The sequence below is a fragment of the Nelusetta ayraudi genome, unplaced genomic scaffold, assembly GCF_046127955.1.
Source record: "Nelusetta ayraudi isolate G7.1 ecotype Tasmania unplaced genomic scaffold, CSIRO-AGI_Nayr_v1 ptg000006l, whole genome shotgun sequence".
NCBI lineage: Eukaryota > Metazoa > Chordata > Actinopteri > Tetraodontiformes > Monacanthidae > Nelusetta > Nelusetta ayraudi.
The window spans coordinates 7,511,949-7,525,035 of record NW_027466056.1 but is presented as its reverse complement, the minus strand read 5'-3'; the positions used below and the strand labels follow the sequence as shown (position 1 = coordinate 7,525,035).

At 46.4% G+C, this 13,087-nt stretch overlaps 2 protein-coding genes across 2 annotated transcripts; one reads left to right on the top strand and one right to left on the bottom strand.

The window, feature by feature from the left end:
• The first annotated feature begins 311 nt into the window (after positions 1 to 311).
• Positions 312 to 2,991, top strand: LOC142882863 (retinol dehydrogenase 7-like). Its single transcript, XM_076017569.1, has 5 exons — positions 312 to 462; positions 989 to 1,303; positions 1,595 to 1,853; positions 2,493 to 2,656; positions 2,751 to 2,991. The coding sequence occupies exons 2-5, from the start codon at positions 991 to 993 to the stop codon at positions 2,972 to 2,974; spliced, it is 960 nt and encodes a 319-aa protein (XP_075873684.1). The 5' UTR covers positions 312 to 462; positions 989 to 990; the 3' UTR covers positions 2,975 to 2,991.
• An 829-nt stretch (positions 2,992 to 3,820) lies between these two features.
• LOC142882860 (ATP synthase F(1) complex catalytic subunit beta, mitochondrial) lies at positions 3,821 to 7,514 on the bottom strand. The gene is made up of 10 exons (XM_076017566.1): positions 7,358 to 7,514; positions 6,357 to 6,530; positions 6,092 to 6,266; positions 5,743 to 5,864; positions 5,443 to 5,627; positions 5,183 to 5,341; positions 4,971 to 5,093; positions 4,663 to 4,875; positions 4,380 to 4,581; positions 3,821 to 4,276 (listed from the first exon to the last, which is right to left on the bottom strand). Exons 1-10 carry the CDS (start codon positions 7,458 to 7,460, stop codon positions 4,179 to 4,181), a joined length of 1,554 nt encoding a protein of 517 aa, XP_075873681.1. The 5' UTR covers positions 7,461 to 7,514; the 3' UTR covers positions 3,821 to 4,178.
• Positions 7,515 to 13,087: the final 5,573 nt, after the last annotated feature.

Below are 13,087 nucleotides of genomic sequence, written 5' to 3'. Positions count from 1 at the left end.
ATATCATATAGCAGACAAACACAGTGATATTTGAGAAGTGAAATGAAGTTTATGTGTGCAATAATTATTTAAACAAAAGTAGGCAGGTGCATTAATTTGGGCACCCCAACAGAAAAATGACATCAATATTTAGTAGATCCTCCTGATACTGACTTTGACAAGATTGCCAGTACCTGCACTGGCCACACACGATGACGGTTTGTGCAAAACCAAACTGTTCAAAGTTTATTGTTCCCGCAATACCGTCAGCGGCCGCCAGGTGGAAAGAAAGGAGGAGGAGCGCAGAGGGAGTCCACTTTCTTTGCAGGATATCGCTGCCCGTCGCACTCCGTTGCACGACTTGCGAGCGTCGTCGTGGGTGTTTTCGTCACCGCTGCACGGCTGCAGGGGTAAAAACAACAACAACAACAACAACAAAACCTTCTCCACCTGAGGCGATCCAGAAGGACACTTGCACCACAGGTTCGCTGCTACTTACCGCCGTGTTTCAAAGGAGATAGAGCGAGAAATGTGTTAGGAATGTCGAGGCTCGATAATTCGCGGATGCGCCGCTCAAACAAGAACGACTGAGGAAATAGCTGAGATAGATGACGCTGCCAAGTTTGGGGAAAGAGTTGAGAAATTCGTGAGTGTTTCGCTGCACTTTGTGCCGTGCGCCGGACTTTGTCACCTGCGTGTTGCAAGCGGCTATGTGGACATTAGCTATTACATTAGTCAGGCAAACTCAGAAAAGTAGATGTGTTTGCTTTAATATCCACTGAGTAGATCATTTCAGTGACAATTGAATGATTAAAGATGCATTATGAGCGTTAATGCACCTGGATGATTGCTGAACTGCGCTGGGAGAGTTTGTTCATCTGTTCTAATATGACTTGCTTTTAATTTTACATTGCAAAGCTACTTGTTTGTTTGCTCAGTCAGATGCATATTTTTGAAACCTGACTCGATCCCCCCCACCCCACCCCACCCCACCCCTCTGCACCTGCAGCCATGTTCCTGTACCTGCTGGGCCTGGTGCTCTTCTACTACCTGTACCGCTGGGTCAGGGAGCTGCCCAGGGTCCCCGACAAGGGCAGCAAGTACGTGTACGTGACGGGCTGCGACTCGGGTTTCGGCAACCTCCTGGCCCGCCACCTGGACAAGCAGGGCTTCAGGGTGATCGCCGGCTGCTTCACCGAGAAGGGCGAGGAGGAGCTGAAGAAGGCCTGCTCCTCCAACCTGATGACGATACACCTGGACGTCAGCTCCAAGGACAGCGTGGAGAAGGCGGCCGCCCTGATCAAGGCCAAAGTGGGAGAACGCGGTGAGCGAGCAGAGTTCACTCTCCTCAATTTGTTGGCAGCTATCCGTTTGTTGTAATCTTGCCACATCATTCGCCTCTCACCTGGTGTTCGTTGCGAAACCCTCGCACTGAATTTTATCGACCTCCGAAGGGTCCAGTGTGTAATTTCTTTTTCCATAATCATCAATTTCACCATTCATCTGTTTTCATTCCAGCCTGTGCATCTGTGACTCACTCATTCACAGATGTGAAATGTTCCACCTTTTGCACCGCGTGTCCTAACAAACTCTGCATTCGCACGCTCGCCCGCAGGGCTGTGGGCCGTGGTGAACAACGCGGGCGTGTCCGTCCCCTCCGCCCCGTGCGACTGGCTCACCATCGACGACTACAAGTACATGCTGGACGTGAACCTGAACGGCGTGATCGCCGTGACCCTCAGCGTCCTGCCCATGATCAAGAAGGCCAGGGGCCGCGTGGTCAACGTGGCCAGCGTGTTCGGCCGCATCAGCCCGACGGGGGGGCCCTACACCGTGTCCAAGTACGGCGTGGAGGGATTCAACGACTGCCTGAGGTGAGGCCGTCGAACTTGCAGCCAACGCTGACCTCGTCCTTGCCTCCTTGATGAGAAACACGCAACAAATTCTTTCGTGGTTTGGCCCCCTTCTAAACCCTCTTGGAATGCATCATACTGCTGATACCGACGACGAGCAGATTCTACAGTCAGGGTGGCTCACTTGGAGTCATCAGAGTGAGAAAGAAGGATCCAACTTAATTATCACGGCATTAAAGATAAACAAACACGACTGTACCCGGCAGCAGAACAGGTTTTTATATTCGTGCCCTCTTTGCGGTCTTCAGGCTTAGACACATGCTGCACAATTCTTTGATCTCATAGGCCCAACATTGAGCTACGGTCACAGTCAAATATGGGCTTTGAGGTGCTTTAAGGTATTGTCTAGCATAGACATGGACAAACTATGGCCCGGGGGCCATACGCGGCCTGTTAACCTTTTGAATCCGGCCTGCCAAACATGAAAAAATTATTAGTAAGTTAGTCATAAAATAGCTGCATTTCATCCATTTTTTTCAATTGCTTGGAATCAAACCAGTTGATATCCCCCTTTTCTGGTCCTTTTGGGAAAAAAAAAAGTGGCTTATGCTCACAAACCACTAATGATCAAAAATGTTTCTCCTCCTTTTTATAAACTAGGCTAAACATGGCGCCTTTCGGGGTCAAGGTCCTCTGCATCGAGCCGGGCTTCTTCAAGACAAACGTGACCGACAGCGGCATCCTGGGCAAGAGTGTCCAGGCGCTGTGGAACAAACTGCCTCAGGAGGTCAAGGACGACTATGGAAGTGGCTACATAGACGATGGTAAGTTCCTCATTTTCCATCTGTTTCGTTTGGCCCTCAAATGAATGATTTATTGCGCACGTTTTGTACCTTGCACCGTTTTTTTTTCTTCCAGCGTTGAAAATGATAACGGAAAAATTGGGCAAGATGAGCGACAGCGACCTGATGAAGGTGGTCCACTGCATGGAGCACGCCGTGGCCGCCGTCCGGCCCCGCAGCCGCTACTCTCCCGGCTGGGACGCCAAGTTCTTCTGGCTGCCGCTCTCGTACATGCCCAGCCGCGTCCAGGATTACATCCTGACTCTAGAGGCCATTCCTCTCGCAAGACAGCAGAAATAAATTGTATTTTTATTTTATTCCAGTCTGCTTCCATTTCATTGTTGTCTTGCACAGCAGAGTAGGCCTGTTAAACATGGCCTCAGTCATATTATGACTAACCTGCAACAAGTGCTCTCTTTTAGAATAGCTTTTATATGCATGTACAATAAAATAAAATAAAATAAATAAAATGTTCTTTATTGTCATTGCAACAAGTGGCTACAATGAAATTTGTTGAAAGGGACATTTCTATGCTTTTCTGGCCAAGGCTGGTGCTGCAGCAGTGTCAAGGACACCTTATCTCCTGGCAGATAGGACTCTGTGTAAAATAACGACCCACATCTTGATAGCTGTGTGGAAAAGGTCACGGTCGCATTAAAGCTGCAATTAATGGGAGTCTGCATTTGTGCTATAAACTTATTTACAGGATGCACCTAGGTAAGACACTCTATCCATGAAACCACATCACCGCATGTGATTTAGTCTAGTTTGGCCCAATTTTCAGCACAAGGTTGGAAAATATTCAAATCCAATTAAGTTTTGTAACTGCATAGAAATCTTTTTAACTCATTTTTTTCATTGGTGGGGAATTCTAAATTATTTTTCCAGGCAAGGTTTTGACTGTACAACTACAAGGATTCAAACTTCAGTTGCCAGGTTACCAGACTTGTATAATAGCAGCTAATACAGACTTTTTTTTTACACTGTAGCCAAACTTTACCTTTAATATGTGATGGATTGTTGTTTTTTTTTCATTCACATAATTTTATAAAATTAATCCATTGAGGATTTGTGGAAGGCAAATACTGCCATCTATTGGTCAGAAAATATATAGCTGCAGGGTATCAGTCGGAAACAAACACTCACTTCATTTGTCCACAGTTTTATTTCAGTATGACAAGCTGCAACACAATTTAGCTCAGCATGGCTGGAGAAGGCTGCCGCCTGGTGGTCAGAGTGAGGGAGGACAGCCATTTCTCTACATTGAACAGGCGAAAACAGCAGCTACGGCTATCTGGAAGTACGGAATTGACAAGCTGCTTTTGTAAAGAGTATTTTTATTCCATCTTTCATTGGAAACATTAAATAGAACTTTCTTTCATGGATGACAGGACAGGTACATTTCTGTATTTTGACATGTTTTACAAACCAAGTGCTCCAACCAAACAGGACCCATTCTCTTTTTCCCCACCACTTTATCCAACAGTTAGATGGTTTGAATGTTTTACGAGTGCTCCTCTGCCAGCTTCTCGGCCTTCTGGACCACTTCCTCGATGGGGCCGACCATGTAGAAGGCCTGCTCGGGCAGGGCATCGTACTCGCCTGCGAGGACAAGCACAGGTGGCATTAGTACAACACACTGGAGACTCAGTGTAGCATAGTATAGCATAAGGCATGCTAGCAGCGTGGTCATCTTGAAACTCACCGCCAAGGATGCTCTGGAAGCCCTTGATGGTCTCCTTGAGGGGCACCAGCTTGCCCAAGTGGCCGGTGAAGACCTCGGCCACCTGGAAGGGCTGGGACAGGAAACGCTGGATCTTACGGGCGCGCGACACCGTCATTTTGTCCTCCTCGGACAACTCGTCCATACCCAGGATGGCAATGATATCCTGCAGGGATTTGTAGTCCTACAGGAGCGAAGAATACCACTTAGTCAATCCCCCATCTCAAGTCTGAAACTTGATCGCAACAACCCACAAGTCGCAAACCTGGAGGATTTTCTGCACGCCACGGGCGATGTCGTAGTGCTCGGATCCCACGATGTTGGGGTCCATGATACGGGAGGTGGAGTCCAGGGGGTCCACGGCGGGGTAGATACCCAGCTCAGCGATGGCGCGGGACAACACGGTGGTGGCGTCCAAGTGAGCGAAGGTGGTGGCGGGAGCGGGGTCAGTCAGATCGTCAGCGGGCACGTAGATGGCCTGTCGGAACAAACGAGCCACTCAGTCATCACTCCACCGCATTCAGACGTCCTCTGAAACCACAACAGTCGCACGATTGGCGCTCTTTTACTTGCCTGCACGGATGTGATGGAACCCTTCTTGGTGGTGGTGATTCTCTCCTGCATGGTACCCATGTCAGTGGCCAGAGTGGGCTGGTAACCCACGGCGGAGGGAATACGACCCAGCAGGGCAGACACCTGGAAGGACACGGCTCGGTCACCATCCATCGCCGCGGTCAAAATGATTCGTCACACAGATTCAAAGACGGGTGGCGTTTGTCGCAAACCTCAGAGCCAGCCTGTGTGAAGCGGAAGATGTTGTCGATGAAGAGCAGCACATCCTGACCCTCCTGGTCACGGAAGTACTCGGCCACGGTCAGTCCGGTCAGGGCCACTCTGGCGCGGGCGCCTGGGGGCTCGTTCATCTGTCCGTACACCAGGGCGACCTAGAGAGAGGAAAGGAGGGGGGGGGGGGGGGGGGTGAGTCACTTCACGTCAGCAGTGCAAGTTTCACCCGTAACCTGTGCGTTTCTCTCAAAAGTCCCACCTTGGAGGTGGTGTCCTTCAGGTTGATGACGCCAGACTCAATCATCTCATGGTACAAGTCGTTTCCCTCGCGGGTACGCTCGCCCACACCGGCAAACACAGAGTAACCACCGTGGGCCTTGGCCACGTTGTTGATCAGCTCCATAATCAAGACAGTCTTGCCGACACCGGCGCCTCCAAACAGACCTGCGACCGTGAGGAGGAAGAAAGGAAATTACAGAGTTAATAGAGGGAAGAAGAATTAAATTTCTTTATGACTAGAAACAATCATGGGAAAAAAAAGAAAAAGGTGAACACTGACCGATCTTTCCTCCCTTGGCATAAGGGGCCAGCAGGTCCACCACCTTGATGCCAGTCACCAGGATCTCCTGCTCCACACTCATGTCTGTGAATTCAGGGGCCTCGGCGTGGATTGGTGAAGTCCTGGAAGACATTGTGGTAAACACTGATCATTTGATGGCAATTGTGAAAGAGTTAAGGGTGTTAACATCTTTGGCATGAGGAACTTTTCTTATTTGTCGCAACTAAACTGGAAAATGGCATTTACGCCTGCCTTTACCAAAATTAGAATAAGAAAAAGAATTCAACTCAATTGCAAAGCCTCCCTGAATGCTGCATTAAAAAAAAGCATTATTTGCAAAGCCACTTACTGCTTGGTGGTGATGGGACCCCTCTCGTCAATGGGCTCGCCAATGACGTTCATGATCCTGCCCAGGGTCTCTGGGCCCACTGGGATTCTGATGGGGGCACCAGTGTCCAGAACCTTCTGTCCACGAACCAGACCCTCAGTACCGTCCATGGCAATGGTACGCACTGTGTTCTCCCCTAAACAGAACCGTGTTTCTTGTTTAATATAGACATTTGTTTTGTTTGTTTCCAGCCTTGCTGGGATGAGGGTGGAGGGCGTCTGCTCACCAAGGTGCTGGGCAACTTCCAGGACTAGCCTGGACTCACGGCCGGCCACCTCCAGGGCGTTGAGGATGGGCGGGAGGCCCTCGTCGAACTGGACGTCGACGACGGCACCGATGACGGCCACGATGCGCCCGTTGGCGACGGCAGCTGCGGCGGCAGGTGCGACATAGTCTCTGCCTGCGAACCAAAGCGGGGAAGGTCAGCCCGTGTCTGAGGAGCGGCGGCTGGCGCAGGGACCAGCGTCACATTAGCTCCTTCTCAATGTCCATTTTGTTTATATAGCACAATTCATTGCAGGTAAACTCAAAGTGCTTTACAATTGAGAACAGGAAATAATTGAATATAAAACATTTAATTCAGACATGTGCAATATGGGAAAACAAAAACTAACAAACGCCCTTTAAAAAGAATTGTGCCAGGTCCTATAAGTAACATAACAAGCAATGCCCTCTTCCCTTCACGTCAAGGAGAGACTGTCAGATGAATGAAACGCACTTCAAGCTAACAGTGCTAATGCTAATACGACTTGCAGCAACAAAAAAAAATATTCAGAGGCGAACGTATTTAGGTCGCGTCATGTCTGTGAGCTCTACAGCTGAAGGCCATGTTGGTTGACTTAAAACGACGTTACAAATGTGTAGCTGCGACACTTTGGCATGTCGTGCTCGTTTAGCATTCTGTACACAGTGTCCTGCAACCGCCTCATGTCATTACCCAGAGGTCATTGCTGCTAGCGCGACAAAAACACAACATGCTCATACGGTAAGGCGTGCCATCTGTCAAAACTATCCTACGTGCACATATGTGTTGCTTTCGGTGTCGTGGAATCGCTCGTGAATTTCCAAATTGACACTTTGATATCAAGGCCTAGTGCGTTAGCCGACGTGCTGCTAGCAACAGCTAATGCTAAGCATTGCCCCTGCCCTTCTGCGTCAGCCCAGTCAGAAACCCCTTTAAATGGCCCAAAAAAATCCGGCCAAAAAGGACAAGAATGCAGTATTTACGTGAGAGGACGGCTGGAGATCCAATGAGGGCTTTCAGGGGCTGGACCCCAGGCTTGAGAGCCTGAAGAGCCCCGGTGCAGCAGCGTCCCACAGCTCCCAACATTGTCAAAATGGCTGAAGGTGGAAAGAGACAGAGGAGCTGGTGGCTTTATAATGAATGACCGCCGGAGCCAACCACGCATGCGCGCAACGTAAACGCCAGCACTGAGCATGCGTAGATGTGCCGGGCTTCTCGCTGACATTTCTGCCCTCTGGAGCTCCACTGACATACTGTTGTTCGCTGAATGACAGCGGAAATGAAAGGTTACGTTTAAGGCATATTGGCAATTAACAATATGAATACGTATCTTGTCACTTTCTGAAATACAGTTTTTATAAAGTCAGATGAACCCCTCGTGCCTTTTTCTCTATTGTCAAGATGCAAACGTGTCAACAGAAGATTCTCTCTAAAAACGTTCTGCCTTTATCAACTTAAAATAAATCAGATGCCACTAGTATTTTTCTAACTTTGCCCAAGTGTAGCAACAGAAAAATGGGCTGCTCATTGCAAAATGCCTTATTTTTCCACATTCAAAACAATGTGCAACTGCTGTCATGCAAGTCACTGCTAGGCCCATTCGTAGAAGTTTAGGGTCCAGTGTCTCACCCAAGGACACTTCAACATATGGACAGTAGGAGCTGGGTCTTGAACTGCCAACCCTTTTACTGCTAGGCAGCACAACAGACAGAGTGTGAAAATCAGCAAGGGTGACTCTGCAGCCAAGTCAAAGGGGGAGACGTCTGACAGCTGGGGAGCCAAATACAGATGGTTCTTAAAACAGGAAACAAAAACAACAACTCCCAATATTATAGATAGTTACAGAGCGTGGCGTTATCAATGCCTCTCAGTACATAGTGAAGCAAACAGAGATTTGTGTTGTAAGTGGCTCCACATGTGTGCTTCCTGTCATAAAATGTTTTTTCTTCAAAACAACAGACAAACAAGCAAACAGATATTTGCATATTTTCAAAAACAAAACAAAACATGAATGACATATGTGTGTGCTTCTGTATGTATTTATGTGTGTATATATATATATATATGTATATTCATTCATTCATTTTCTTTACTACCCGCTTATTCCTATTCAGGGTCACGGGGGTCTGCTGGAGCCCCTCCCAGCTGTCTTAGGGCGAAGGCAGGGTGACACCCTGGACAAGTATATATATATATATATATATAAAATGTAAATTGAAAATGCAGACATACATATAAATACACACTGTTGAAATATCTGTGTTTCGGAGTCTGCATTTTGTATTTACGTTCCTGTGACGGTACATGCGCCATCCAGCCTGGAAACGACTTAGAAATGGAAATCCAACACGTCTCCACTAGATGGCGCATTTGGACCACAAATCAGTTTTATTGCCAACAAGTTTTTGGAAGGAACGTCGGTGTGTGCGAAAACCCTCCGTTCATTTATTTGTCTAACCTCAGATGTATGCATCGTGTGAAGTTAAAACTTAATATGCTGGATTGTCTGTTGGAATGATTGTTGATGTTATTTTTTTTTGCATCAACGCCCCTCCAGTTTGAAATGTGCTATTAGAATCTGGAATCAGAAGCTATCAGGACAAAAAGTCTTAGGGTGACGGAAAGATGACTGTTGTGCAGGAACTTCTTAGTTAAAATTGCTTTGACGACTTCATGTCTTTTTTAAGTCAAGAAAAAAGAGAGCACTGTGAAAAAAACAACACAAGCCACACATACCTTTGTTGGATTCAATCTAAATTTAGTGTTCTTCTTCAAACTTTCACTAAAGATTTTCAATTCACAAATTAAAAAAAAGCAATGAGGTGTCTGTCCTGGCAAGTACCTCAGGGTGGTAGAAGGCAAACTGTGGTGCAGGAAGGTCTTGGTTCAAATCTGCTTTAATGACTGTCATTTTTAAACTCAAGGGAAGGACGAAGACTTTGTAGTCCATTAAGATGAATTGCTCCTGGCTCCTGGCCTGATTCAAGAGGCCATTGGTTCAGGAGAGACTGGGGTTGTAACAGACTGTCAACACTCTGGATACTGCCCCAAGTCAAATGTCATTATTTTTAAATCACAAAATCGCTTCGTGTGCCTCCTGGAGATCACATGGCAGAGTCCTGCTTAGTCCTGCTGCCCTTCGGTGTTTGGAAACACATTGTGTCAATGCTGCATTTGGCTCCGGTAATTGGAATGGATGGGTTGACAACAATGGGCCGGATGATGCAGGAATGGACACGCTTCCTCCACGAGATCTAATGGAGCAGATGCCAATGTGATTAGCTACCAGTTTGGGTTTCGCCTTTTCACCAGAGGTTAATGACCCGCCGCGTGTTGAGCTTTCTGTTAAAAACACGGCCTGTGTGCGAGCACACAATAATAAGCTGTGTTTAAGCCTTGCAAATGCCAAATAAATGCCGCACCTAGATTTTGCAAAGTCTCTCCTTTATTATACTTGTAAAGTAAGCAGCAGGTGACTGACTGGCTTTTATAGGAACATACCTTCGAGGGCATGAAAACTGTTCATAGTACAGGTAAGAACACACACACATCTATCTATCTATCCATCTATCTATCTATCTATCTATCTGTGTGTGTGTGTGTGTGTGTGTGTGTGTGTGTGTGTGTGTGTGTGTGTGTGTGTGTGTGTGTGTGTCTATATATACATATATACAGTACATATTGATATATTGATGTTAATATAGATATACACACATATACATGTATACATAGATAGATGGATGGATAGATAGATTATTAAGAGCTTAGTGGTCTGCTGTGTGAACATTTTTACTGTCAAATGCTGCACAATTCCAGTTGCTTTTCCAATGTCACCCCCACCAGGACCACGACTGTGGGAAAACAACAGCTTAGGCCCCGGGTGTAGCGTAAGCCTGTGTTCTTTTCTGTGGTTTTGAGCTTAACTGGTGTTGTATTTTGTAGTCTTTTGTGTTTTTCCTCGTGGTTTTCCCATTTCCCATAATTGCCCTAATTACCCCTCACCCACACCTGGCCCTCGTTAAACTGCCATACATCTTGCAGTGTTTCATTGTCTGCTGTAAAATGTACAGTAACTCATTGAACCTTGTGTATTTATTTTAACTATAACAAGCAGTTTGTTTGTAAGCCTTCAAACGTATTATTTCATTAAACAATGCTCTTTCTGCCCTCTTTTGCGCGTCATAGCCTACATGCTAACTTACATAAGATTGCTGGTGGGTGTTTTATGCGAGCTAGCCTAGCGCTAACATCCGGGGTAAAAGCTATTAAAGCTATTTTGGAACGCAACACAGCATCTCCCTGATTTGCTGGCATGTTTATAGACTTATACTTTCACGTTATCCAGTCACAGACCAAATGGTGAACCGACGTCTGTACATTTGCAACAGTTTGACTGCTTATGATGTAGATGGGGAAATCAATATACAGCAGAATCTGAAATGCTATCATGCTGTCAGGTCAAATAGCTCAGGGTGATGGAAGGAAGACTGCGGTGTAGGAAGTTCTCGTTTCACTTTGGACAACGTTGGGTTTTAAAGTACCGGCAGTGTAGAATCATAGAGACAAGGTCATCAATGTAAGTTATGTAGTAGTAACATGGTGTTGATGAGCAGACTGAGATACTGACTGAGCTCCACAAGGACAAACAGTTAATGATCACTTATTTAGATTTTGGAGGTTGTTGGTGAAAATTATGTTCTCATAAGATATAATAACCTTTTTGGCACTGAGAGCTACTTCTGGTGTCCTCAGTCATATGAAGGGCTCCCAGTTTGCTACACTCTCCTGAAATAACAAACTCTCTGAGTTATACATTACTCATCTATGTAAAGACACTAATCAAATTAATCAGTTCTCAATGATTAGCAACTATGACTTAACAAGGTTGGATAAAATTGAATTTTAGACGCAGCTCAATGAGTTGTGCAATCTTTCGAGCAGGCATCTGGCGGGCTACTCATGTTGTCCTTGGGGGCAACCTTGTGCCCACGGGCATCACATTAAAGTGTAGAACTGTTAGTGTGCTTCTGCTGGTGACTGACAGTTTAATGTTTAGTCATATTGGACAGAAACCTCAACTAAGCTAATGTTCAGGCTGAAATGATTTGTCCTGTTTGCGTGAAACAGTCAAAGCAGGACCCTTTCAAACCGCAGAGTCACATCAGCAACAGCCGTATCCTCGTCATTCCAAAGAACCACTTACATGGGCAGAATATCACAACAACAGATTTTGCAAAATCCTCCCTTTGCCTAATCAGTTCTCCTCACAAAGAGGCGGAGGCCGCGCGAGACTTTGATGGGGGTCCATCTTTCAGACTGAGCATTCTTGAGTGACAGCCCGTCCTTTTTCTCACTTTTCTTCACATTTTTAGAAAAAAAAAAAAAACTCACTGTCATTCCTGCTGAAGAGGTTACTGATTCAGTCTCATAATGTCCCACTGGGTGTTAGGAAAAATAATTAAACAAACACATGCATTGCTGAAGTTTTCCTCGTGCATCCTTTGGAGCACGAAATGAGAGCTCTTGCCAACTTGCCAACCAAGATGAATAAGACTATGTCTTCCAATTAATGAACTCGTTTGTGGAAGTTGACAAATGCATGCTTAAAGAGCACATTCGGTCATTTTAATGTCTGCTTTACGGCATGTGCAGTAAATGCTGGCAAGAGGGAGCAAAACGAAGGAGCTGCTCGCTGTGTCTCCACAGGTGAATCACGAGGTGTTCCTGTTGCAAAGTATGTCGCCTCGAGGTACAAAAATAATATTTTATTTATTCTGCGGTTGAAGCTGTTGGAGGCGTAAATTAATCACACATTATTCAAACACGCTGTGAAGCAACTGTTAACATTTATATCTGCGTCAGGATTAGAATTCCACGGCTGCACCAATGCGCTGGATAGAACCGTCCAACGTTTTTTGTTTGTTTGTTTGTTTGTTTGTTTGTTTGTTTGTTTTTTGTGCACTTTTGTTTTAATGTTCACCGTTCTACCCATTTCACGACAACCCAGCAAATCAATTCCACATTGCCGTTTTGCTTGCTCAACAGAAGCAGGCGAAAAGGCGACGGGGAGCGCCGGCGGAACATGAAGCGACGCGTGTCAAGAGCAGAATACCCATTGCCATACATTTCCCCCGCCCGTCTCGCATCTGACAGACCGTCGGCACAAGCTGTGGCAGCTGATCTGTGGAGATGTCGATTCCCATGATCTCACGCGTCTCGTCCGACTGTTCGCCGAGCGGCACCTGCGGGCACCGACACGTCTGAATCGGCACTTGTTGCCGCCAACGCCAATCAGACGCAACCGACCGAAACTGGGACGTTTCAAACGGGTAGCTCCAGCGTCGCGGAGTTTGCACCAAAGTGACTTGTTGTGTTTGCTAACCCATGCGAGTCTGAGGTGCCGAATCTTTTTCTTTTCCTTCTTCTTCTTCTTCTTCTTCTTCTTCTTCTTCTTCTTCTTGCGCATTGTGAGAGGCTTTGATGTGAAAGACGAAGGTTGTGTGCCTCCTGCCCCTCGCAGGGTAACACAATGTATGAGCACAGACATGAGAAAAGTTTCCCTGACGCAATTATACCTTTCTGACAGCGGAAAAATGGACAAATTGCTTTTATTCCCTGGGCCTTTTTCCTCGGCTGCTCCTGCTCTCAATAGCATCGTCGCAAAGATGAAAACCACACTAAAAAAACTAAAAAAAACAACGAAGAGGGTGGAG

Coding starts and splice junctions, on each gene's coding strand:
- LOC142882863 (XM_076017569.1), top strand. CDS start 991: ATGTTCCTGTACCTGCTGGGCCTGGTGCTCTTCTACTACCTGTACCGC. Junction 1,854..2,492: donor GGATTCAACGACTGCCTGAG/GTGAGGCCGTCG, acceptor TTTATAAACTAG/GCTAAACATGGCGCCTTTCG. Junction 2,657..2,750: donor AAGTGGCTACATAGACGATG/GTAAGTTCCTCA, acceptor TTTTTCTTCCAG/CGTTGAAAATGATAACGGAA.
- LOC142882860 (XM_076017566.1), bottom strand. CDS start 7,460: ATGTTGGGAGCTGTGGGACGCTGCTGCACCGGGGCTCTTCAGGCTCTC. Junction 5,865..6,091: donor GGTCCCATCACCACCAAGCA/GTAAGTGGCTTT, acceptor AATGTCTTCCAG/GACTTCACCAATCCACGCCG. Junction 4,876..4,970: donor GTTCCATCACATCCGTGCAG/GCAAGTAAAAGA, acceptor TTGTTCCGACAG/GCCATCTACGTGCCCGCTGA.